At 40.7% G+C, this 25,200-nt stretch overlaps 1 protein-coding gene across 1 annotated transcript in view; it reads left to right on the forward strand.

The window, feature by feature from the left end:
* Window positions 1-1,834: 1,834 nt before the first annotated feature.
* ADAM10 (ADAM metallopeptidase domain 10) overlaps window positions 1,835-25,200 on the forward strand; it is a 41,454-nt gene continuing 18,088 nt past the window's right edge. The window contains exons 1-4 of the mRNA XM_027688743.1: window positions 1,835-2,053; window positions 9,869-10,019; window positions 19,882-20,000; window positions 21,935-22,093. Of these exons, the coding sequence (XP_027544544.1) occupies window positions 1,999-2,053; window positions 9,869-10,019; window positions 19,882-20,000; window positions 21,935-22,093 (484 nt within the window). The 5' untranslated portion in view covers window positions 1,835-1,998. The remainder of the gene's footprint in view (window positions 2,054-9,868; window positions 10,020-19,881; window positions 20,001-21,934; window positions 22,094-25,200) is intronic.

Here is a 25,200-nt window from a genome sequence, read left to right on the forward strand (position 1 = left end):
GCCTCCCCGCAGCCGCCCTCGCCGCCCGCCGCCGCCGCCGCCTCTCCCAGGCGGAGCCGGCCGGCAGCGCCCCCGCCGCCCGTCTGCAGCGAGCCCGGGGGCGGCGGGGGCTGCGCCAGGCTCTCCATGCCCGGCCCGGCCGCTCCGCTCTCTATCGGCACCGCAGCGGCTGCGCCTCCGCGCGCAGCGCCCGCGACGCCATCACAGCGGCAGCGCCGGCCCCGCCCCGCCGGGACGTGAGGGAGGGACGGGGGGAGCGGCCGCGGGTCACGGCGGGGCCCGCGCGGGGAGCGCGGAGGGCAGGGCGGGGAGCAGGTGAGGGCGGCCCTGCCGGCGCTGCTCGGGGCTTCCCGCTGTACCGTAAAAAATACGGCTGTGGGGAGTGCGATAGGTAAGGTGGGAGATGGAACAGACGGCTCGAAAGGGGGGAAGATTAGGTTACGTATTAGGAAGAGGTTTCTTTCCTGTGAGGGCGGTGAGGCCCTGGCACAGGTTGCCCAGAGAAGCTGTGGATGCCCCATCCCTGGCAGTGCTCACAGCCAGGGGGGATAAGGCCTTGAGCAGCCTGGTGTGGTGGGAGGTGTCCCTTCCCATGGCAGGGGCTTGGGGCTGGATGATCTTTAAGGTCCATTCCTACCCCTTGGCATTTTATGATTCTATGACTGAAGAACTAATGCGGATGTATTACTCAGACTTTACCCTGATGAACCGCTCCTCTCCCTGTGTAGAAACCTTCAGCTTTTAATCACAAATTCTAAATTTAGCCTTGGGACGATAAGGATTTATCCTCCCTTTTTTTATTCTCTAATTTGGGCCTTGTAAACACTTCTGCAGCTTTACCTGAAGTGCATTCACCGTAATTTTATTTTCTATGTACATTTATATAACAGCTTTTCTCACTCTAACAGTGTTAGGGGGGAAGGTTTTTTTATTCTGACGTGGCAATAGGTGTGGAAAAGCACAAACAGAAGAGGCTGACAGTAAACTAAGAAACTTGTCACAAACCCTAGTGTAAAAAATAAAACTTTGAGATGGCGCAGTTGATGTAAGAATTATCACGTGGACAAACAAGAGATGAAACATTTTGTTCGGATGGGTCACATCTGTATTTCTGCAGCAGGGTTCTCCTGCACAGCTGAGTTCATGAAGGCTGTTCACGACAGTCTCAAAATGACAAGTCGGTGTTCAGTGGGGACACTGCAACACCTGACATCACATCGGGAGAAGTCAGGGAGCTAAAATAAAACTCTAAAAGTAAGTAAATTAGTTTCTGCAAGGAAAAAAACGTGTATCTGGTAAGCAGGTTAAGGAAACCAGAACAAAACGCTAAATTAATTTCTGCAAGGAAGAACGTGTATGTGGTAAGGGGATAAAGGAAACCAAAATAAAACGCTAAAATCAAATTGGTTTCTGCAAGGAAACCCACGCGTACGTGGTCGGGGTGACGAAGGAGAGCGGCCCGTGCGATGTGTTTACACTTTAAAAGGACCCGAATTCCCCGGCCCGGGGCGCGGCGGAAGCGGCCCGGAGGCCCCGCCCCTCCGGGAGGCGTGTCCTTTTCGGGCGGGATGGGCGTGTTCCGATAGCCCCGCCCCTTTCCGGCCCCCGGTCCCTCCCCGCACGCGCGGGGGGCGGGGCGAGCCGCGCGCTCTGGGCGTGTCCCGCGGTCCCGCCCCGCCGGCCGCGTCGGGCGCGCGCGCGGGCGGAGGGAGCGGGGCGGGAGCGCGGGGAGCGGAGCGGAGCGAGCGGGGACAGCGCCGCCGGGAGAGCTGCCCGGAGAGCCGCCCAGCGCAGCCCGGCCCGGCCCGGCACAGCACGGCACGGCACAGCCCGGCCGATCCGCGGCCGACCCGTGGGCGGGAACAGTCCTCCGGAGCGGCGGGGGACAAAGCGGAGGGAGGCGCCCGGCTCGCCCCTCCCCATCCCGGCGCCGGCTGGGGCGGATGTGCCGTGGGTAGGCGGCGGCGGCGGTGGCGGCGGGGCCTGCGGCCGGCGAAGATGGATCTGGCGGGGACGATAATCCTGCTGTGCTCCTGCGCGGCGGGCGCCGGAGGTGAGGAGCCGCCCGGCCTCGCGGGGCCCTGGCTCGGGGCCGTCTCCCTTCTGCCCTCCCTCCTTTATTCCTTCGCTCCCTTCCTCGCCCCGCTCTCCGGGGCCGGGGGCGGCGGGCCCCGCTGTCCGGGCCGTCCCGACGGCAGGGCCGCGGCTGGGCCGGGCTGTCCCCGCTCCGCCCGCCGCTCATCCCGCCCGGGCCGCGCCGCGGGGCCCGCCCGGCGCCCCCGGCCCTGCCCCGGGACCTGCCCCGCCGGGCACCGGGGCACCGCTCCCTTTCCTCTCTCCTCTCCTCTCTCCCCCGGCCCCTTCTCCCTACGGCCCTCGGCGGTGCCTTCCCTGCCCGGCTGTGCTTCCCTCCCCCGGGACTCTCCGCACGGTCCCGGTGGCCGCTGCCCGGTCCCTTCCCGGCGGCTGCTTCCCTGTCCCCGGCACCAGGAAGCTCGGGCGGGAGGAAAGTTCGCCTTCGGGAAAAACCCCAACTCGTCTTTTATTTCCTTCAGTGTGGCCGTGCCTTGGGCGAGGGTCCCCCCTCTCCCAGGCCGGGGGGAAGCGCGAATGTGTTTGTGGGGGACGTGTAACTGTCTCGTTATCCCGTTATCCCGGTGTGAGTTGTTTTCCAGCTTTAGGGAGCTGGGAGGGTGGTTTCTCCACCGCGCCTGGTAATGTTTAATTGGTCAAGTCATGGCAGGGAAATAGTTTCGGTTTTGTACAAAGAGCAGGCATTGGAAAGGGTGGACTTGCGAGGGTGTTTCTAGAGAAGTATGGGTGGAACAGCTGGTAGAGATCGACTTCCTCTGTTTCGTTTGGCACCTCTCCGGTTTATCTGGGCTCTGCATCTGTGCACATCGAGAGTACGCTTAACAAAGAAACTAACCCTGCGTCCTGCTCTTTTACAAGTTCTCAAAAAGTAGCATTAAAGTATAAGAAAACTCCAGTGAGTTGTACTTGTGGCTAAGCTGTGGGATAAAAAGCAAGGTGATGTACATGGTCAGAAGCCATCCCGTTATTTGTATTAGGGGTGGTTGCACAAAAGGCTGAGTTTTCCTTCATAGATTCTTGTAAACTATTGAAATATTTCAGTCTTAATTATTGGCATACTTTCAAGGCCTCTTTGTTTTCAGAACTAAACGGTGCTGGCACAGAATTGATTTGAAATGATTCATTAACCAGTTGTGAGGGTTGTTTCTACTGTTCAATTCTAGGCAGGCAGAAAATGCCTTAAAATCGTAGTAAACATGTAAAGTACAGTCTTCTGGATCTATAGAAGGAAGTTCATAGGGGGCGTTTTACTTTAGAAATTCCTGTTAATTCTTTCCTCTGAGAGAAGAATGGGCACCTTTGACATTTCTGGGCATTAGGGAGCACACCTCACTAGCAGGTAACAGAAGTACATGCCTTCTGGTGTTAGCAATATTGTAAATCCTTAAAGAAAGATTAATAATGCTGGGTAGAAATCTAGAGATAATGGCCAATACATATCTCCAAAATATCCTAGGGAACTTTTTTGGTAAAAGTCTGAACATAATTATGAAAGATTTAACGTAATTCTATATTAAATTAAAATGGCTTTTTAAGATCAGAATGGTCTATTTTATCTGTGTTCACATTTCTAGAGTTTCTTAATACTGTAAATGTTTTTACTCACTGGAAAATAAAGTTCTTCATGTGCATGCCTTTCTTCTAGGCAGGCATTAATATCTGTTTGGAAAGGGCAAGTTCATGATTCGTAACAAAATTACTGTGAGAGCAGCACAAACTGGAAAGAATTGAAAAAGCCCCAACAATTTACCTGTTTTGTTTGTGTGTGGTGCATCTTGTTCTCATTAATTTTACACAGATCTTGAAGCTGTTATACTTGTCTGTAAAGTTGTCTAATTTTAAGCCACATAGGTATTAAATAGTACTAATTTTGAAAATTTCATTAGTCTGCACTTTTTAAAAAATTGCTTTTTAGTGTGTTGAGTCTAAGATTGGAATATTTTTACAGGATACCTGAGTTTGAACTCTTTCAGAATTACACAAGGCTTTGTTCCTGTACTGCAGGCACAGTACATACTCTATTGTAATAGTCTTTAGATATAAAGGTATAGATTAACAGAACCAGCTGTAACTTCAGCTCACAGTTCGGTATGAATCACAAAATCAACATTTAAAATAAGGTGCAGCATAACTTGCATAGTTTCTTTGGGGAGAAAGGTTAATGAAATCTCTTTGTTTTGTTTGAAAACAATATTTTCTGTTGTAGTTTACATTGTTCTTAAAATTATGTGAAGGGAATGTAATCAAAAGCAATCACAAATGAAATGTGCTGCACTGTCTGTCTTAGGCTGCTTTGTAGCTTTTTGAATGTTATGTATGTGTGGTTAAAACAGAGAAGTTGTCAGAAACTTGGCCTAATGGGCCCAGAAACATGATTGACCCGGTTTTGGCATTAGATCACTTTTAGGGCTCTCTTAGAAGTCTTCTTCTTTGCTTCCACTGCATAAAAATTACCTTCATAAACCCAGTGGTCCAGTAGGTCTGTTTGAATGCAGTTGAACAGTATAAGAAGGAAAAGCCACACCATTTACTTTGCTTTGGTTTTGTTAGTAATAGGGGAAAGGTAGAATTTAGCTTCTAGTATATGGTGTCTACTTGAGATAAGATATATGTACCTTGAATTTTAAGAATTGTTTTGTAAAAGGTGAATATCAGCGTTTTCCCCAATACCCTTGGAATTGCTTGGCTTAAGGGATCTTTTAATAATTTTGAGGTATATAAAGTGGTACTTAATTTGGGCAACATTATTGGCAACTTTCAGTAGCATACTTTGTTGCATGTCATGGAGATGCATGCAGGTATATTAACCAGTACTTAATTATCCATATATAATTATGTTCTTAGAAGAACGGAAATAACTAATAAAACCTCTCCTTCTACCCGAGAGTCATTAAAAAAAGGGAAAGGGAAATAGAGAACACAAAAGGGAACTACTGAGACCTAAAAAAACCCCATCATTGCAAATTTATGATAAATAGCTTGTTTTCACTGGTACAACACACTCTTCTGTGTTGCTAGGACTTCTGAGTTGTATCTTAGTGTCTGGTGCTGCTGGATGTTGAACTATGTATTTCCCAGTGAGGACGAGAGAAATTCTGTTTTATTCTGGACACATGGGGGAGTTGTGGGAAGGCATTTATGAGCTATCAGCATCTGAGTGATTTAGTTTGCATCCTTACTATAAATTGGGAAGAACACGAGGCTTCATTAACATGGCAGCACTCAGCCTCCAGCATTTATTTGGGGTTTAAAATAAAAACATTATGAATTTTATATGGCTGGGGGAGACAGTGTCTGGTAAAGACAGCTGTCAGATGGTTGTTTCAGAAGTGCCTATGGTAATTAAAAGTAAATAAAATCAGGTGTTTAGATAGTAACTTTGCAATACTGGTGCCCAAGAGCCTCAGACTGCAGTTTATTTATGCTTTTAAAGGATCCAAAGGTTCAGTCGTGCAGTGTGGCAGAGCCACTGTGCTGAGTTCCTGCTGTCTGGTGGTCCTGCCCCAGCCAGGCCTTCCCACCTCTCCTCCTGCCATGAGGAGCCAATTCCAAGACAAGAAATTATCATTTTCCACCAGATGTGAGACTTCTGCTGGTTTATTGTGCAGACCCAGCCTGGTGGGGAAGAAGAGCTGGAGCTTGAACAGGGTGGAGAGGAAGAAGGTAAAAAAAGCAGCAGACATCTGCTTCCACTGCTGGTGCCCTGAGTGTGAGCTTTCAGTGAGGGGAAATGATCCTGACTTGACTTCTTGGTTACATGTTTTTCTTTCACCAAAAATTAACTTGACCAGAAGGAAGAGAACATTTTTCAGCTGAATCAGTTTTAGTGCCAATGCAAGGGAAGAATAGAAACAGAGTAGATGTGAAAGGGCAGCAGGGCCTTGCCCTTCTGCTGCAGTTCTGAAACTACAGTCTGGAGAAATTCTTCAGGGAAGTTCAAGTCAGGAGGTTTATGGTAGGATTTCTGGCTTGCTGTAGACTTAAACACAGGAGTGCTAAATCTGAATGCATTGTGCACTATTTAATGTCCCATGTAAAGGAAGTATTTTTTAAGATACGTAACCTCTACGTTGAAAACAACTTGATGTAAATCTTGCTTTGATTATCTTAATTAAAATTATAATAATAATTCTCTACAAGATATTTATCATGTTCTGGCATTTCAAATCTGCAAATCAGTGATGATGCTTGCAGTTAAAAGACTTGTCTGGTGAGTTGGCTGCTGAACAATTTCTGATACTCTATCAAGCCGTATTCTGTGCTTTTTTCCCCCCACTAACTAACTTGAGTTGTGTTTGAACTACTTGCATTTGTCATACAAGTCTAAATCTGAGTGATTTAATGTAAACTTCACCTTTTAGAACAGTGCATGCTTGATTTATCCTTATATGAGAAGTTAACTGTTGTAGTCTTTTACACACACACACATACATCTATATATAAAATTAATAGATGTTTGTGTTTACATTGGTAAGCTTTCAGTACTGTTTATTACTAGTCATCTTTTTGGACATGGAGTTGGCTTCTATAAGGATCTCCTCCAGAATCTTCCCAGACACTGAGATTATTCTGACCTGTAGATCTCCAAGCCCTCCTCCTTGAAGGTGGGGATGACATTTGTCTTCTGGTTATCAGGAACTCCCCTCCATCACAGTAACATTTCAAAACAACTGTTGCATGTAGATGCTCAGGGTGTGCCAGGAAGCTTATAGCTAAAGTGACATGGATGATAGATTTTACCCTTTGCATGAGCTCAGTCAGAAGGTGAGAATATGTGCCTCAGACTCTGTGCCTGTCCAGTGGGATTTGTGTTTGTTCAGAACAACAACTGTAGATAACTTTCTTCACAGCTCTCTAGGGATACTGAGGAGTTGTATATCCTCAGACACAGAAATCTTTCACAGGGACTGTCACATTGAGATGTTTGCCTAAATGCTCTGCCTGATTCTGTTTAAAGTCGTTCCTTGTGTTTAGTTCTAAGCCCACGAGAATAAAGCTTCGTTCCTGAAGGGAATTTGTCGTAGGAAATGCCACATTTAGTTTAGCAACTCTTTAGAAGACTATACTGTCAGGTTCAAAAGCCATCCAGTTGTCACTCTCAGTGTCTGTATCCTAAAAGGTTTCTGTCTGCTGGCTTAGTGTTTAGGTGAAGGGTGATGTTGCCTTATTCCACTGGATTGCCTGGAAAGGCATCATTCTGCCTTTGGTTGGTTGATGACATGACACATGGGATTTGTAGAGCTGTTCCCTTAAACTACATTTAGATGTTCGTGGTTTGGTGTTTCTTCCTGGGATAGACTTCTTCCTTTTTCATACAGAATCTTCTAATCACAGGAGCTGGAGTTAGAGTTGTACCTGCCTGGTGCAGCTCAGTGAAGTCTTCTTTCCAGTGTCATAAACTTCTACCACAGGATTCTGTAGGCTCCTATGTTACCAAGGTTGAGCTACTTATTAAGCTTCCTTTGTGAGGAAGATAATCCTTTTTGATAAGTAGCTGGTTTTATTAAAAGGAGATTATGTATCAGTTGCAGACTTTAAACACTGTAGCAACATTACTGTAGCTACTCTGGAAGTGAAAGTAAGTTGAAGCCTTGATTCCAACCCTGTCTGAAGTCCCTTTTTGGAAAAGCCGTGATACTGTAGGTGTTAAGAGCCTGCTCTGGTAAAGCAAGAAGAGAGCAGCAAGAGTGTTTGTGTTAAGTGTTTGCTAGGAGAGTACTTAAAACATGAGGAGTTCTTTAAGTTTTGGAGAAAGGGAAAAGAAGTAGCATTGTTTCCCTGTGTGATCACAGAAAGTGTATATGTTTTTTGTAAAGAAAAAAAGGCTTTTGCTTAAAACCCTCTCTGCTTCTGCTCGACAGAGAGAACAGTTATAAGACTTTCTAATGTCAATAGTCTTTTGCTGTCCTGTCACAGTAGTTAGCACTTAAAAACTATTCTTTGTGACTCAGTTACATGCAGTCTCTCATCTTTCCACATGGTCATGGGACTTGGGTCAGGTCCCAAGTGTTATTGGGTTTTGAGTAAGTTGTCACGCTTTAGAACTTTTTTTTTTAGGTGCCTGAAGTTGTTTAAAGTGTATCTTGCAATACTGAGAAGAAAAATGGTCTGTAACAATTTAAGGAGTGAATTATTAAGAGCTTCCTACCACAGCAAAGTTGAAGTTAATTCTGGAGCACAGAAGTTTACCTGTTCTGCAGCATACTAACTCCCTAGATTTGATCAAGTTCTTCAAACAAGTGATTAATGTTGTATTCTAGATTTAGGTTCATTTCACAGTTACAAATTTGAGTCTTAGCTTATATCAGTTAATTTTGAAGCTTGTTTGCTTTAATGTTGACACTCTTGGGTCATACACCTGGAATTGGAAAGCATATATCTGTAGTCAGGCTCACATATCTTGTGCATGGTCTCAGGCTTATCTGGTTTGGTTTAAAGAAGTTCTTGGGCTACAGGAGGTGCTTATGCTTCATTTTGTGGGATTATGTTGGAAGTAATTAGAGAAACATCAGACAGGGACAACGTCTTGCATCCTCAAAGCTCCTTCTGGTTACTGAGACTTTGCAATGGTCCCGTGTCTTATTTGTGTTAGAATTCATGTAACTTGCTTGAATAACACATTTTAGATGTTTAAGACACCTAAGACACACTTTCTTTTCTGGAAAGCTGGATGAGAATGGACTTGTATTTTGAGACTAAGAGTGAGAGAAAATTAGGATGAAGTTTTGTTAGTGGACTGTATTTGCAGTTAACAGTGAAGAGTCAATATTTGCAGAAGCCTACGGTACTGTGGGGAAATTTGAGTGTGATTTATCTGCAGTATAGCATTTCTTGAATTTTAAAAAGATATGGCAGTATCATCTTGTGCACACTGCTGCTAAATGCAAGCATTGCATTTGGAAGTATTAATTTACTTAGTTTTTTTTTAATATCTGAAGAAAAAAATCGTGTGTAGTCTCTGAGAACTCTCACATGTAGGTTGGTCTGAGTTGGTAAACTGATTACGATATAGCCTTTTTTTTCTTGGAGAATTTAGAGTTCTTATGGTTTTCTCCACAAGTTGTATTTTGGGTTTTTGGGGGGTTAGTCAGTGCCTCTGGTCAGTTCTGCATGTCTCTTCCTCCATCAGGATAGGAGTTTCCTGTTATGAACTCTTAATGTGAGTTATAAATATTACCCTAGAAGGAAATGTCCAAAACAGACTGAAGCGAATCCACATCTCTGGAGATACATTTTAATAAGATTTTTCTGTGTGGCAGAACGTTCCATGTAATAGAAAATGTGTTGCTACGTGGCACAGCTTGCTCTTAATTTTCCTGGATATTTCAAATGGAGAATATAAACATTCTGAGCAGACATTGTGGTGTCATGACTGTAGAGTGAAGTAAGCAGAATTCTGAGGGACCAGAAGAAAGATGTTCATCTGTTGTACTTCTCATTTTGAATCAGGAGTTCATTTCTGTAACATCTCTCAAGCATTCCTGTCTAGAGTGATGTGGTTTTGCATTGTGGGGTGGTTTTGGAGTAAATGAACTACACTTGTTTTGATTGAAATTCAAGTGGAAGATGCCTTCCAAAGTCCACCTGCTGCACTTGTACATCTAGTCTGTGGGACCAGAGTGGAATGAATCTGAAGTGTACAAAGGAGAAAAAAGCTAAAATGGATATAACGTGGAACTTGGGTCCTCATCACCCACTGTTTTGCCACAGTAGTGTGATTACAACCTCTGTAATTTTTCAGATATGCTAAACCTTACTTGTGTCTCTCTTTCAGGCCAGTATGGAAATCCTCTAAATAAGTACATTAGACATTATGAAGGCTTGTCCTACGATGTGGATTTGTTACACCAAAAACACCAGCGTGCCAAAAGAGCAGTAACCCACGAGGAGCAGTTCTTGCGCCTGGATTTCCATGCTCATGGAAGGTGAGTGAGGTTTAAAAAGGTATTTATTTTAAATATTTTATTCATATATGTTTTAAGTATAGGGAAATGTAAAGAGTGAAATAGAATCATCAAAGTAACATTAGCTAGAATACACTGAATTGCAGTTTGCAGTTTCTATGGAGTATTTGCTCTCATGTCCAGTATAAGTATGAAATTGTGATCACTCATTCAGACTTCTGATGGTAACTGTTAAAGCACTCTGAAGCCTAAACAATGGAAGCATACTGGGAACAGAATGGTCTTTAATTCTGAGTTTATAATGCAGCTTTGGTTTTTTTATTTTTTTATTTTTTTTTCTAAAAATTATGCCAAACAGCCTGAGGAGATTTAATTGAGGAAAAAGTAGAACTTCAAATTGCATTTGAAACTACAAAATAGGCCGAAAATACCTGTTCTGTGTGTACTGGTGTTATCTGATTTATTTTTTTTTTGTGCTGTTGTGGAATTTAGTAATTATTTGACATGGGGAAAGACAATTGCTGTTAGAAGACTTTCTTTGCCTTCAATTAAACATATAAGATCCAGTACAGACGTTAGATATTCAGTGTGACCAATTGTGTCTATTTTGTAGGTTTCATTTAGGAAGATCCCTTTGTAATTTAGAATTGCCTGCTTTTTGTATAACTGAGGAGAAACAGAAGAAAATTAAAGTATTTTTGTCTGTATCTTTGTTTCTTTGACTCCCTCCTTTGCAGCACCACTGTCTTAATATATTTTAGGACTGTGTAATGCCCTTGGTTTTCTAATTATTTCAGTTACAATTTAAGTATTCAGAACTTCATAAATAGTTGTTAGCCATGTGTAGAAACATAGGCAGTTTGACAGAGCAAATGTAAAATCAGGTCTCCTGAATCTACTTGGAATATTGTTTTATGAGTAAGTGTTTTGCTTCTGTGCCAGCTTGTAATTTCTTCAGGGAATGAAGTGTTGTTACTGGAGGTTTATGATGTAATGACTGAATTTCAGTACCTCCTCCCAGAAGGTTAGCATTAGGGTGGTATTTCTAGCTGCTGTAAGACTGCAACCCAAATCATAAATTTGAAGCCCTGTCCTTAAAACCATGTTTGTGGGTGTGATTTTTAGTCTAGAGAATTTTATTGCATAAAGAAGAGTCATATTGCTGCCGTCTCTGCTGTAACTTCCCAGGCAGTCTGTAGTCTACCCTATTAAATTGTTCTAATAAACAAGACTGCAGAGTGGAAATGCTTCAGAGGCTCCTCGCAGTGTAAACCTCTCCACTTTTAGATCTCCAGCAAGGTTGCAAGACAGTGAAGTGAAGTTTCAGTCTGATGCTGCCACTTGTGAGCTGCAGGCTGGTGGTTAATTCAGGCTTCCCAAAGTGTGCACTGCTGCAGAGAGGAACAGGCCTGACTGCATTCCCAGCATCAGCCTTGTCTTAAAGCCAGGCAAGGAACAGGGGCTGGGAACTGATCCAGCTGAAAATTATTTGGAAAACAAAAATCAGTATGACTTGAAGGGGTGGTACAAGGAGGATGAGGCCATTCTTTCTGGGAGCAGTCCACATTTCAGCCCACTTGAGAGGGTTCATCTTGTCATTGGTAAAGATCCCCTGATAATCTTGTGTAAAACAGAGCCCTTAGCTTAACTACTGTGTTCTATCTGTCGTGTTTAAGGTGGGGTGAAAATGCTTATTGCATAAAAATGGTGCTGCACCCACCATAATGAGGTCTAAAAAATTTCCCCTCTTCCTTCACAGATCTCAGTGACACCAGACCTTAGACAATCAGGTTTATATTTTGGTAACAGCTACTATTACTCATGAAGCGTTGATATTTATGTGGAATTGATTCTAAATCCCTGTGCTCTGAGGCACAAATCCATTGTTGACTGAGGAGGCTGATTGGAAACTGACTGTAAGGTCAGACTGCTCCATAATTTAGGATGTTTAGGATGTTCAAACCATATTTTTTTACTAATGATGAAACAGTGAATTCCTGAGACCCTGATGCATTCGGAAACGGGGAAAAAAAGTGTATCTATGTAGTGTTTAACTCTATTTTCAGTCAACTTTTTATTTAATGCACTCCTAATAGCTTATGCTTTCTAATTTTTTGCCTGATTTGCCCTGTTAATTGTCCATCCACACCCACTTGTGCTCCTTGTGGATTAGTTGATGACTCTTGCTTGGGAAAGTTGCCCACACAACTTGAGTACACAGTTGAATTTTCAAGTGGTACTTGAACAGATGATAACACTGCTTATTACTAAATTAAATATATACTGAGAACTTCTTTCAGATATCTTGCAATTTAGCGACATTTTTCCATCCTGTTTTACCTAAAATTTTATTTTTTAAAAAGTACTGTAAATGGTTGAGTTCAGACATGTTTGTGGGAATATATGGTCTATACGTGATCCATATATAATAGGAAAACTGTGGACCACTAAATTTCAGAGTTTTTAATTGAGTCTGAGGGGTTTAGTTTATTCTTGGTTCTGTAGTAATCTGTATTTCTTATTGCCTTCATTATTCAGAGCTGTTAAATGTTTGTGTTTAAATAAGATAGTTGTTGGCTGTATTTGAGTAGGTTGTGAAAGCAAAGGAAGATACCTGCACAGAAATAGTATTTGATAAGTTGGATTTCAAAGGTGACATTCTGAGCTTGCTGCCATGCTGAGATGGACTGAAGGAACTGAGCTGGACTTTATATTGTCAAGGTCAAGGTTTTATTAAACACTGGTTGCTCTTTTTATGGCATTTAATTAAAGTACTTTTAAAGTTGTGCCTACAGCATAGTGCTCAGTTCCTAAACTGGCTCTGTCTTCTGTGTTCCATGAGCCTGTCTGAACATAAAGCAGATTCAGTGTCACTGGACTCATCTGGAAGTGTGTGTTGTGTCTCTTCCAGTTCCTTTAGCACACTCCTAAACAGACCAGCTCCTTAAGTAGGTTGGTTTAGTGGTCATCAGATAAGACTGACTGGTTGGCTTTTGTGAACTTAGGAGATTTATTTTCATGAATTTTACTTAGTGCATTTTTTGCAGGGTTCACTTACTGCGATTCATTTTAGGCTGTCCTGAATTTAAAAAGAGAAAAATAGATCTCTTTAGTTCTTGCTATAGTGTTTTCAGAGTTATTAACTGCTCTGTGACAATTTTTCAATTGTTACCCATCTGTTGTACTTTTTAAGTTATATACCTTGACAAATAACTTGCCAGGCAAGAGACCTGTGAATTAGGTCTCACTTTCTACACCTGTTTTGTCAAAAAACAAACAAACAAACAAAATCTAACCAAAACCAAACCCACCCTATTTTGGTGCTCGTAGGTAAAGTAGTTTTATCTTGCAGAGAGTTGGGAAGCAGGGATCTGAGTTCTCTACATGTTTTTTAGATAAAATGAAACTAAAAAATTTTAGAGGCTGGATCTGTGGGTGAGATGTTTTACATTTTATGGGTTTAAATACAGTCAACTGGATTATGTGTAGCCCTCAGGAGAAAAGGCATGTGGTGTTTTACTTGGATGTGTGTAGGAAACCCCTGGTATGGTGGTGTTGGGCTGGTGAGACAGCCCAGCTGAGGTGCAGGGTTTCCAGCTGAACTGCTAAAATTGGTATTAATGGTTTACAGCTTTACTCCTTGGCCAGCAAACTTTAGTAGATAAAACCTTACTCTCAAAAAGCCATGTTCTTAAAAGGAAATGCAGTGTATTATCAGCTAGCAAGTTTCTCTTCTATGTCTTTTCTTGTTTCACTAAGAAAGCTTCTTTCTAAACTACTTTTGTAGTTTGAATTCATGTAGTGACTTCGCTTGTGATTTTATTCTAGTACATCTTTACCCATTTTCTTTTTTTGATTTCTTGTTTTTGTTAGAACATGGCACTGCATATAAATGGCCAACTTTAAGTAAATACAAACGCAAAGATTCTCTTCAATAAACAGGAAACCAAGTGATAGAATCTGCACTGAACTTCCCAAAGTTTTACTGGAAGGGGAAAAACCCCATAACCTTAAGTAAAGACTGTTCTGTCTTTAAAATCTGTACAACATCCTCTTCAGGACAGAGAGATACTTGACTGACTTTCTCAGAGTGTAAATTAGCCAACGAGTAGCTACTTGTGCTCCTCCTTGGGTGGTTTGTGTTATCTCAGCTAGCTGATGTGTTTGCAGCTGGGTATATCAGGAATAATGAGTGGCAAATGGCTTGGGATGAAGGCTGTATCCTCAGCTGGAGTGTTCTGGAATACCAAGCTTAGCAAGTCTGACTTCTGAAGGTCAGGAAAGAAATCTCTGAATAACCACAAGTGTCATCCTAGAGGTGTCAGAGGTAAAAAAACATAAGCTGCCACTGTTCCAGCTGGGATTGCTGAGTGTTAAAATGCTGCAGAGGTTGGGTTTTAGATAAAGACTTATTAGAGGATGATTCTATGTGCATCTAGGTAGGTAAAAGAAAGAATGATACACCTGGAGACCCTATCATGTGCTGTTTCAGAGATAGGTTTTCTGTACTGTAGGTAGCAGGACCATGGGAATTATCAGTAAGTGATGGAGTATGCTGTGTGGGTTTAATAGTAGGTTAAAACAGTGTAAAAAAATATCCATGTGTGATGATTCTGTAGACTTGTGGGTAGTATAAACCCATTATTAGGTTGTTAAGCTGCTTTCTACTTAATATACTTCAGAGTTGGAATGAGTCTGAGAGTCTTGTGGGAACTGAGTTTAGATTGTGGGATGTCTGATGTTGAAGCAGTTAGAAAGAACAGCTCAAGTTATTATCCCCCTCCATTTATAGACCTCCCATTTTTCAGAGAAGAGAGTCTTTTGAGTTCTTACATAAAAAAGTAAGGATAAAAGACTTGCACCTCAAGCAGAACAGTATCTTCTAGATCCTGACCTGTGAGGAGGCTCATGGAAGCACAGCTGCAAGGATTTTTCTGATTCCTACTGAGAAGAAAAGAGTGTGAACCTCAATGGACTCTCCCTGTACTCCAGTCACACACCACACTGCTGCCAAACCACCACCTTCTGGTTCCTTTGCCCAGCCACTTCTTCCAGCTGTGGAGTAACTCCTCCATCTCCTTCTTTCCTTTTTCATTTTTTCCTTTTTCCACAACCTCCTCTGGTCCCTGAGTGATTCTGCCTCTCAGCCTGACACTGGTTACAGCAATTTGACTGAGAAAAGACAGAAGAGGGAAACACCAAGTGCCCTTTAGTGCCCCACTGGTAGTGGCTTTTTCTGCCAGTTTTGGGAAGGTCTGCAGACTTGTTACCAGTTCCACATTCCATTGTGGTGAAATCACTAATCTTAGAAGATAACTTGCACTAAAAAGAAATGGAATAGTAGATTAGGCACGTTAAACCTTAATGTGTGTTTTACCAAAGGCTGTCAATATGTAAACAGCTTTTTTTTTTTCTTTTAAAATGCTTTCTCTGATTAGAGCACAGGATTGACATAACTCAAGCCCATGGGAAAGCACAGGGGTTCAGCTCAGTGTGGTGCTCTCAACTAAATTTTTTCTTTAATTATGACTTGAGTTGGTATGTTACATACTTTTCAAATCTGAGATAGTCTCCCTGAGGTAAGCTAGAGAGAAATAAAAATCTACCTCTTGATAGTCTTCAGGGTACTGTCATTAATGAATAAGATGTAGTTTATTATCAAAGCAGATTATATAACTCTCTCTCTCTCTCTCTCTCTCTCTCTCTCTCTCTAAAAAAACAGTATTAACAAAATTCTGTCCTCAACCAAATGAGCAACCATTTAGTAACCAACTAATGGCTTGTTACAGATACCTGTAAGATAAAAGCAGTAACAAATAAGCAAGGTCAAAACTTTGTCTGAATTGATTTAATTCTGTTGTATAGAATCACTACTGCTGGGAAATGCGGTCTGCAGGGGAGTACGTGTGTAAATAAAAGAGGCATTATTTTTCTGAAATTAGTTAATCTGCTGCCTGGTGTGTAGCCAGGCCAGGGAATTGCTTAGTTTACTCTGAGAACTCAGTGTGTGCTGTAGAAATAGTAATTACTAAAAGGCTTATTTGAAGCTTCTTATTTCTTCCACTGTGGCTACTTTAGAAACCATATTCAGGGATGATATAGATAAATTTGTCTAACTTCTCTGGAGTCTCCTGTCCTTGGAAGAATTCATGAAGTTACTGGATTTAAGCCAGGAAAGAAAACTGAGGTGCATTCTCTTTTGCATCATTTTGAAAAGGATTGGGACTGTCTTATATTCCTTACAAAAAAGAAGAAGAAATACTAACTTTGAATAAGTTAAGAGTGAATGTTAGGAAGACCTCTATACAGGGTGAGATACTGAAATGGATTTTGTAGGGTCTTTGGAAATTTCTGACTGAGAAATTAGGGTGTTAAACTGGATTTTTTTTAGGGGTTCCCGCCAACTATCCATTTGTTTGAATCATTTATTACAGTTTGGAGTCTCCACACCTATAAAGTGGCATCTTTTCAATGCAATTTATTTCATTGGCACTTCTCAGTAGTACATTAAGATGTCTCTGCATAGTCATAAAATTGGAATTTATGTTTAAAGTTTGGTCATTTGTTAAAGTTGTTAATTATTTCAAGTAGAGATGAATAGGTGCTTGTTTCCTCCTCCACTCTCACTTCCTTCCCCCCCTGCAGCCCCAAGTTGTCTCTGTTTCCCACTCCCTCTTTTGGTGGGGGAGAACTAAAGGAGTATTTGTCGATTTTTCATTATCAGGAAGGTGAACAGTGCAGACAGATAATCCTGTTCCTATCAAGTATGTTTGAATGACTGAGAAAAGACCTGTCTAAAAATAGCTGTAAGATGATCAGGTTATCTAATAGTTTAACTAAGTTAAGAAATCAAGTAGAGAATTGTTAGTGTGAAGCACAGCTGAGTTGTTTTGTATTTGAAACAGTTCTCTAAGTAATTCTTTAATCCTGGAAATAGAGCCAATTTTATTAATAAGATAATTAGCAACATGGGTTAGAATTTGTAGTGTTTATGTACCAATGTGGAAAGTATGAAGAGTGTGAAAATTAAAGGAGAAAAAATAAGAGACTTCCTAATCTTTAAACTAGTGAAACTTTTAATTTGATGCACAAAACTTCTAACATTTTGAAGTGCCAGGGTAATTTTGGTGGAATGGTATCTCACACAGAATGAACAACCATTCCCAACTTCAGTAGACTCCTCTGAGCTTCCCTTGCTCCCCCAGAGCAGGTCCTGCAGTGTTGGCTGTGTAGGCAAAGCTCCAGGCTGACCCTAAGCGTGGTTTGATGAGAGTCACTGGGGGCAGCCCAGCAGCACCATGTGCTCAGTGTCCTGCTCAGCTGTGAGGATGAGGACAGAGGTGACTTGGAAATTGAGGATATGCTGGAGGGCTCCTCATCTCTGTACTTGGTGTTATATTAAGCCAAACTTGGTCTATCCCTAGCTTTGAGTCTGTTTTTTCCCCCACCCTGCTGGCATAGGCAGGAGTTAGTACATGAGAAGTCCTGCATTCTCTTACACAGAGCACTTCAAAGCCATAGAAAATTGCTGATGCAGTTGAGTGTTAGAAACAACTGCTCCTCTGTTTTTATTTAAAACTAACATGAATGGAACCAGAAAAATTTTGAAGGAATGTTTTTTGCACTTCTGAAAGAAAAGTGCTGTATAGACTGAGGTTTTTTCAGAATACCTCCTTTCTTTCATGAGAAAAAAAGTAGTTTTAGCCACAAAAGGTGCTCTTGCTGGGATTAGAAGATATTTCATTTCATCACAGAGACAGAATTAGAGACTCCTTATGGTAAGAAGTCTTCCATCAAATAGTATAGATGGGAGGAGAGATTCTAGAGGGCCCGGAACCTCTTGCCCATTTAACCTGAGTTGAAATGCAGTTAGAGTCTGATCCATCCTGGAGTAACTCTGGAGAACTCAGTCACAGGGAAACATCAAACTAAAATGGAGTTCAAATCTGTGTAACACCCTGACCTGAGCAGTGTATTACATTCCAAGTGAGTACAACTTTTGGAAGTACTTGAATGAAGTTCTTCAGATTTCCTATCAGTGCTGGTCTTAATTCTTTCTAGTTGTTCATTTTTAACTTCTGCCCCATGAGAGCCACTAAAGTGGCTTCAAGTCTCCACACCACCCCCCCCCCGGAACTATGTGCTGTGCAATCTTGTACCATTCTCTCCCAGGATGTTTCTCTAGGTTGCTTGTTCATGTTATCTCCTCTTCCTCATGAACCTCTATGTTACCAAAGGCTGTTGTGGCAGAGGTAGTAAAAAGGCAGCTTGAAGAAGAGGAATTCTGATTTCCTGTGTCTCAGTGACTCCAGTACTCAGGTGCATCTGTACTGAACTGTTTCTTCCTTTGTAACAGGAAAATACATCTCTACTGAAATTGTGATAGGAGCACTGCTTGGCTTGGCACAGAGCCCCAGTGCCAGGGAATTGCTGAGGTTTGACCTTCCCCAGCCACCAGCCACATCTCAGGATTTCATAACCTTGTAGTAGATACCTCTAACACATTGCCAGAGGAGAGTACTTGCTTTGAAGCTTTATTGGCACTGCAGCAGCAATAATAAATATGGTTTGATTGTGAAATGCTGTTTGTGTTACAGAACAGCCAACATGAGTCACTACAGCCCCTCCCAGAATCTGAGTGTAGTCATGACTTTTTTTTGATCTTGAAGTTTGCATTGTAATGTACAGTTGTTTCAAAATACTTATAACTGTGATGTCATATTTAACATACAAGTGAAGACTGAAGCTATATTTTGTGTATGCTTCAGCTAATTGCTAAAAAGTAATTAGGTTTAATCAACTTTCCACTGTGGTGCTTATTTGTCTGGGCTATTTTGCTGTTAGCACAGATGGATAGTAGCTGTCAGTGTGGAGGTCAGCTCTACCATTGGTATACTGCTCACGTTTTTTAGATGGAGACTGACACAGATGTAGTCAACTTATCAGAGTTACTGTTTATGTCACAAATTGGTGACATAGCTATAATACTCCTTCAGTTCTGTGATTGTGCAGAAAGAGAAAAATATAGGAAGAAAATCAACACTAAAATTGGAATGGGCTGAAGTTTCAACAACTTCACTGATCTGTATTTGCACAGTATGTTTATACAAAATTTAAGAGAATACCAAATGAAATTCTGAAGCAAGCTAACAGTTGTCAAGGTATGAACTCATATAATGTCAGGCATTTTAAAACACTTCAGTTATGTCGCTTGGCCTCAATGAATGAAACTCCTGTTTTCATACAACCAAAATGTATTATGTTTCATGTAAAGATCAGCAGTAGGATTTGCATCAAAGAATGTAGTGCTGTAATTTGAACAAGATCATTCAATGAGTAGAACTGTTTACATAGTTGTGCATGTAACTTTACCAGTTTGGGTATTTTTTATTAGATGCTGGTGCCCATCTTATTTTTTTTGAGTTTCAGTTGAAACACTAATTAGCTCACCTACAGTTCACTTACATTACTTAAATGTCAGCAGTGAAAATAAGTGAGATAAGATACTTGTTCTTATCTCTTCTGCTTCAAAGTGCTGTGAAGTAAAATAGTTGCTTTTTTCCTTAAGCTACATGTGTGTCTTCTGAAGGAATGGGAACAGGCACATAGTCCATGTCAGCATTTTAGATGTATATGTTTAAGTCTAACCCAGTTTTGTGGCTTAAATCTTGTAAATTTAGCTGCTTGTATCAAAAGCATCTAAATAATCTTGCTTAAGAAAATCCTTCCAGTCTAAATCTTGTGCAGTATAAACATTTTCTACAGATAAATTTTACGGAGTCTGCAAATTGTTTGCACAAAAATGTTGGTTAGAAGTGCTTTGTTTAGTGCTTTTGTAATTGAAGCTCAAAGCCAATTTACCATCTTGTTTTATTCACTTCAGACAATTCAACCTTCGAATGAAGAGAGATACATCTCTTTTTAGTGATGACTTTAAAGTAGAAATATCAAACCAAGTGATTGATTATGATACCTCCCATATTTACACTGGACACATTTATGGTAAGTACAACACTTTAAAATGGATGAAAGTGCAGTAATTTTAAAAAGGAGTTTTTTAGTAATACATGCAGAAAATGAGTATCTGTATGATTGGATTATTGTTAAACTTTATTAATGCATCTGGTGCATTTGAACTCCATCTGCTTTTATTCTCATGTAAGAGTTCACACGTAACAAGTGAGTATTTTATCTAATGATTTTCATATCCATAAAACTTGAAGTTTAACTCTTCTTAGGAACATACTTTTCATAGGAATCTGATGCATCTAAAAAAAAGAGGAAAAAGCTGTATGCATTAAAGAAAAAAAAATCAGGTACATTCTTAGTTTAAAGGAATAGAAGGAATATAGAGCTACCATCATTAAGGATAATATACCTGATTTCAGTAAATACCAAAGATAAAATTGGTTAAAAAGGAAGAATTAAGAAATTAAAAGCAGATGAAGAGATGGATTAAGACTTACTCTGGTCCTCTGTCTGTGTGTTTTTGCTGAAGATCTTTCTTAGTGATGTCCTGCAGTTTTGAAGTGATTGTTTTAAACTGTGGGAAGTTGTGTACACACTTAGGGCTTCATGTGCATCTAGCAGACCAATCCAGGTGTGTGGGGACTTTTGTTGCCTTTTTTTCTTATTTTGTGAAATTATTTCAGGAAAGTTTTGGGGTTCTTTCCTTATTGCTAATGGATCAGATTAAAGGATCCATGTGAACCTACTCCCTGAGCTTACTCTACATTTTCTTTTAATCTTCTTTATTATCTTATTCAACCTAACTTGGTACTCGTAATAAAGATCATGAACAAAGTCAGAGTTCAGTAAATAACCTGTTTTGGACTCGATTCTTGATTTCCAGTCAGATCAAGAGATTTCTTTCCAAATACTCTGAAATTTCCAAAGATCTGTGGCTTATAAGTTTATTGTATTAATGTGCATTCTGATAGAACATAGTTTGAAGCAAATCTGTGATCACTTACAGATCACTTGCAAATATCCAAAAATGAATGTTCTGCAAAGCCTACTTTTACTTTTTGGTGTTCTCTCAGGAGTTGTTTGGCACATCTTCAAGATATTTTTCCAAATTTCAGTACGGTGTATAAACTTTATGTAATTCTTGGTAATTGTTAATTAGGAATTAGTACTGGTTAATGATGAGTAAAGTCCTGATAATTTGATAGTGTGATTCTGAACCTTCTTTAATGGAGGAATATGTAAACAGTCTTTGAGTAGAGTAGTTTTTCATCCTTTGTATGGAAAAGGCTTGTTGAGATGCTGCATATTGTAGCTGTCAGTGATTAAACTTTGACAGTTGCACTTTTCCAGGTTATGACTGTTTCAAATACAGATTCAGTCTATGCCACATTTAAACCTACCTACAGTTTTAAGAGGCTTATGCTTGCAGAGAAAAATGGATGTCCTGAATATAGGTACATCTTTCTTTGAAAGCTTTCAAAGTTCAGTATGTGCTCTGATTCTGTGATTTATTGTTTTTTAATTTATAATTGTATGAAGGGATGTATAAGGACAGGATTTGGCTCCAGGATTACATGCTGTATATGTAACAGCTTTAAAATATATAGTTGAATTCTTCATTATATGCTTTTTAAACATGTCATTTATGCACCTGATTAGGAAGGTGTTGAGCTTAGTGACTATGATTTTGCTATAACTGTGTGTCTTACTGCTGAATAATCTCAGTCTTAAAAAATCAGACACAAACTTTCTGCCAGAATGTCTTTCTGCTGTTATCCAGAATATTATTACCCTGGAATTCGTGCAGGTTTTCAGCAGTTGGGCCTGGTGTAGGCTCAGGATAATTGTGCACGTATCATGTGTTAGTGCTCTGCTGAACACCCTGGGTAGTGTGATGCTTGAAGTTTGCACAGGACTGAAAGCTTTTAAAAGTATAATAAAAACTAATGCACTTTGTCCCCTAACAGGTGAGCAGGGAAGTTTTACTCATGGGTCTGTTATTGATGGAAAATTTGAAGGATTCATCCAAACTCACAGTGGGACCTTTTATATTGAGCCAGCAGAGAGATACATAAAGGACAGGAACCTCCCGTTCCACTCTGTCATTTATCATGAGGATGATATCAGTGAGTACTTCCATTTTGTGCTACACATGAAATATTTTTTCTTATTAAATGTCAAAACCTGTAAGCCATTTGTAAGCATCAAATGAGATTTTTTCTTGTGTATGGCGCTGTGAATTGTGCTGTCCTGGAGTGATTCATATGCAATTATGGTGAGGGAGATTTCTGGCAAACCAAAGTGAGTCTGCCATTTAAAGAAGTCCTGAGCAGTCAGGGTTAAATGTGTGAGCAAGTACATTTTGTACCCAGTGGGTACGTGTTTCTTTTGAAAAATGCATTTTTAAAATGATCTATACTGATTGTTCTTCCCCGTGGTCTGAAAAATAAAAGATAATAAAGGTTCAAACCTCTGAATAATTACCTATATCTTGTGAAGGTGGCACTTGTGTGAAATAAAAGCTTCCCCCACATGCATTGGTCACATGTCTTCAGAGAGCTGGTTGGGAGAGGTGGTGGCACCCAGTATGTCCCATTTGACACAGCAGCTGATGGAAGTGCACAGAAGATAGTACTGAAATTTGACAAGTATGGCCCTGGAAATCTAGCTTTAGTTGTAAATGCCCAGAAGGATGAAAAAGTACCATGAAATGCTCCTACATCTTCAGAACTGCTGCATCAGAGTTCTGCACTCCACCTGCTTGTTTATGTATGATCAGTCTCCAGGTATAATACAAATCAGTTTTATTTGATGCCTAAGTAACTTCATGCTGAACCTCAAAAATACTGCGATAAAGTTGTGGATCCCAAGTTTGAATCCTTCCAAGTAGGTGTTGGCAGAGAGTCAGTGTAAGATTATCTTTAGGTTATTGAAGCTAATAAACTGTCTTGCAAGCTAACTTTATGTACGACTTCAGTCTTGCTTAAAAATCAATTTAAACCACAACTTTGTTTAAAAATGTGTCCCGTTGGGCCATTGTGCAAACTCTAGAAGGTTTGAGTTTGAAATCTCATTTGGAATGGGATGAGGGGACTTATATTAGATCATTAGAAGTCGCTTGAACAATTCTGATGATGATATATGTACAAATCATTTTCAAAGTACGTCATAATAAGACTGCATTGTGAAAAGAAATGTCAAAGAGTAGGAAGCTGGATGAGGAAGATTTCTGATTGTGATTTGGCTTTATATTTTATAATTTTCTCTGTGCTGTAAGCCAGTGAGAAGCACAGGGTTATTGCATATTGCTCTCCTTGATTACTTCTCTTGTATAGATGCAGTGCAGAGAAATGAGCTTTCTCTGCTAAAAATTTAGCAAGTTTGGGTGGATTTTTTTGTATTTCACATTCAGTGGCAGTATGTGTGCTGTCTTGGGGTACGTTAAAATTGCTGTGAGTCCTTCCTGTTGTCTCATTCTGTAAACACAATTTCTAACCCCAAATCAAATAGAATTTCCATCATTTTAAAGAGCTTGTGAACGAGTGCACTTGCTGAGTTTTGTGTACATTGTGGGCTGTACTTGTTTTCTAACTGACTCAATGTATGTTTTCCTTGTGCTTACAAGACCCATGCTTGAGAATAAACTTCACAGGGTAGCATTCCATACTTTTGATTCTCAAAGAGAAGGTGCAGCATGTGCTGCAAAGCCTTGCTGGTGAAAATCAGTTCAGAAAGTGAGGAGGCAGCTTGCCTTGCTGGGTGCAGTTGGATATTACAGGGTTTGCTGCTGTGGCAGGAGAGTAGTGAGGAAAAGTAATTAAAAAAATTACAAGAACCTATTGTGAAACCATAAGATACATATTTCCTAACATTTCTGTGAATGATTTGCATGTACTTGTAAGTTTTTTATGTCTTATAGGTCTCACTGAACAGTTCAGTTCACTGCTTGGTAGTGGGAATGATGGACTACCACTTACACAGGACTTTGTGTAAATAAATCACCATCAGCTTTATAAAGGGTTTTATTAACCCTGTTGTTGAAAAGAGGGGGAGGAGGAAAGTAGGAGACTAAGGCAGTGATGTGCCCAGCTTTCAAAGGGTGAGACAAGCAAGAAGATTGTCTCATGTCCCAGTTCCTTATGCTGTAAATAGTGAGGGACTAAAAATACTCTTCACTGTTATCAACTACTGACAGAAATAGAACTGTACCTTAAAGAAGCAGATAAATTGATTTTATGGAAGTTACCATTGCTGTTTTGTAGAAGTGATCTCTGTTGGAGGAGTAAATGGATCACTTGGGAACTGGAGAAAGCTAATGATGAAATTGGTTCTTAGTAATGTCTTAGGAAAGTGAATGGGAGCAGGATATGTTGGGGTGTTTTTAATTATTCAGGTGCTGGTGCTTTGGCCTTCACTGTTTTTCCTCCTGAATCTAATGCATCAAAACCATCAGTTAGAAACAAAGTCAGATTATCAGAGGGGATTGTCTAAATCTCTCCCACATTAAAGCAGCAGTACAGCGTGGCTTCCAAGTCACCGAGTGAGTGAGCACTGCTGCTTGCTCAGCGTGGTTGAAAATAGCCCCTCCTGGAGAGAATCTAAGCAGCACTATTTAAAAACCCTCCACTGCTGTGGGCTGCTGCCAGTGCAGTCTGATGTGCCTGTGTTCTGATTGTATAGGTTCACTTTTTTCCATGGTGTCTAGATGCCTCCAGGATTCCTGTGGTCTGAAATATCTCGAGTGTACAACTACTTCTGTCTCTCTCTGAACAGTGCTTTTGAAGCTAAATTATTTTTGCCTTTCATGAGAGCTATTTTTGCATTGAACTGCAGCTCCAGAAAAACTCCCAACGACTCAAAAAAGCGAAGCTTTATAGCAGCTTTAAAAATCAAAGCAAGCGTGCTAATTTGTTGTTTTTACTCTAATCTTCTCTAACTCTGGTGAAATAGAGTCAAAGCACTGGTTTGTTACATGGGACAACAGCAATAAAAAAGTTCACATTTCTGACTAGGGAGAGACTGAGGTAAAAAGTCATCTTTGCTTTAATTTGGGTATTTTTTGGTCACCCATGTTTCAGCCTTTTGAAACAATATGCTTTTTAGTGCTTTTCAGAAATCACAATGCAACATATGATTAGCATCTCAATGAGTTCTTATTCAGTAGTTAAACAAAAGTTGTTTTGTAAATGGGGATTATATTGTCAACTTTATAAGGCAGCTTTTGTCTGTTACA

This window comes from Neopelma chrysocephalum, unplaced genomic scaffold, assembly GCF_003984885.1.
Source record: "Neopelma chrysocephalum unplaced genomic scaffold, ASM398488v2 Primary Assembly neopelma1_75, whole genome shotgun sequence".
Lineage (NCBI taxonomy): Eukaryota > Metazoa > Chordata > Aves > Passeriformes > Pipridae > Neopelma > Neopelma chrysocephalum.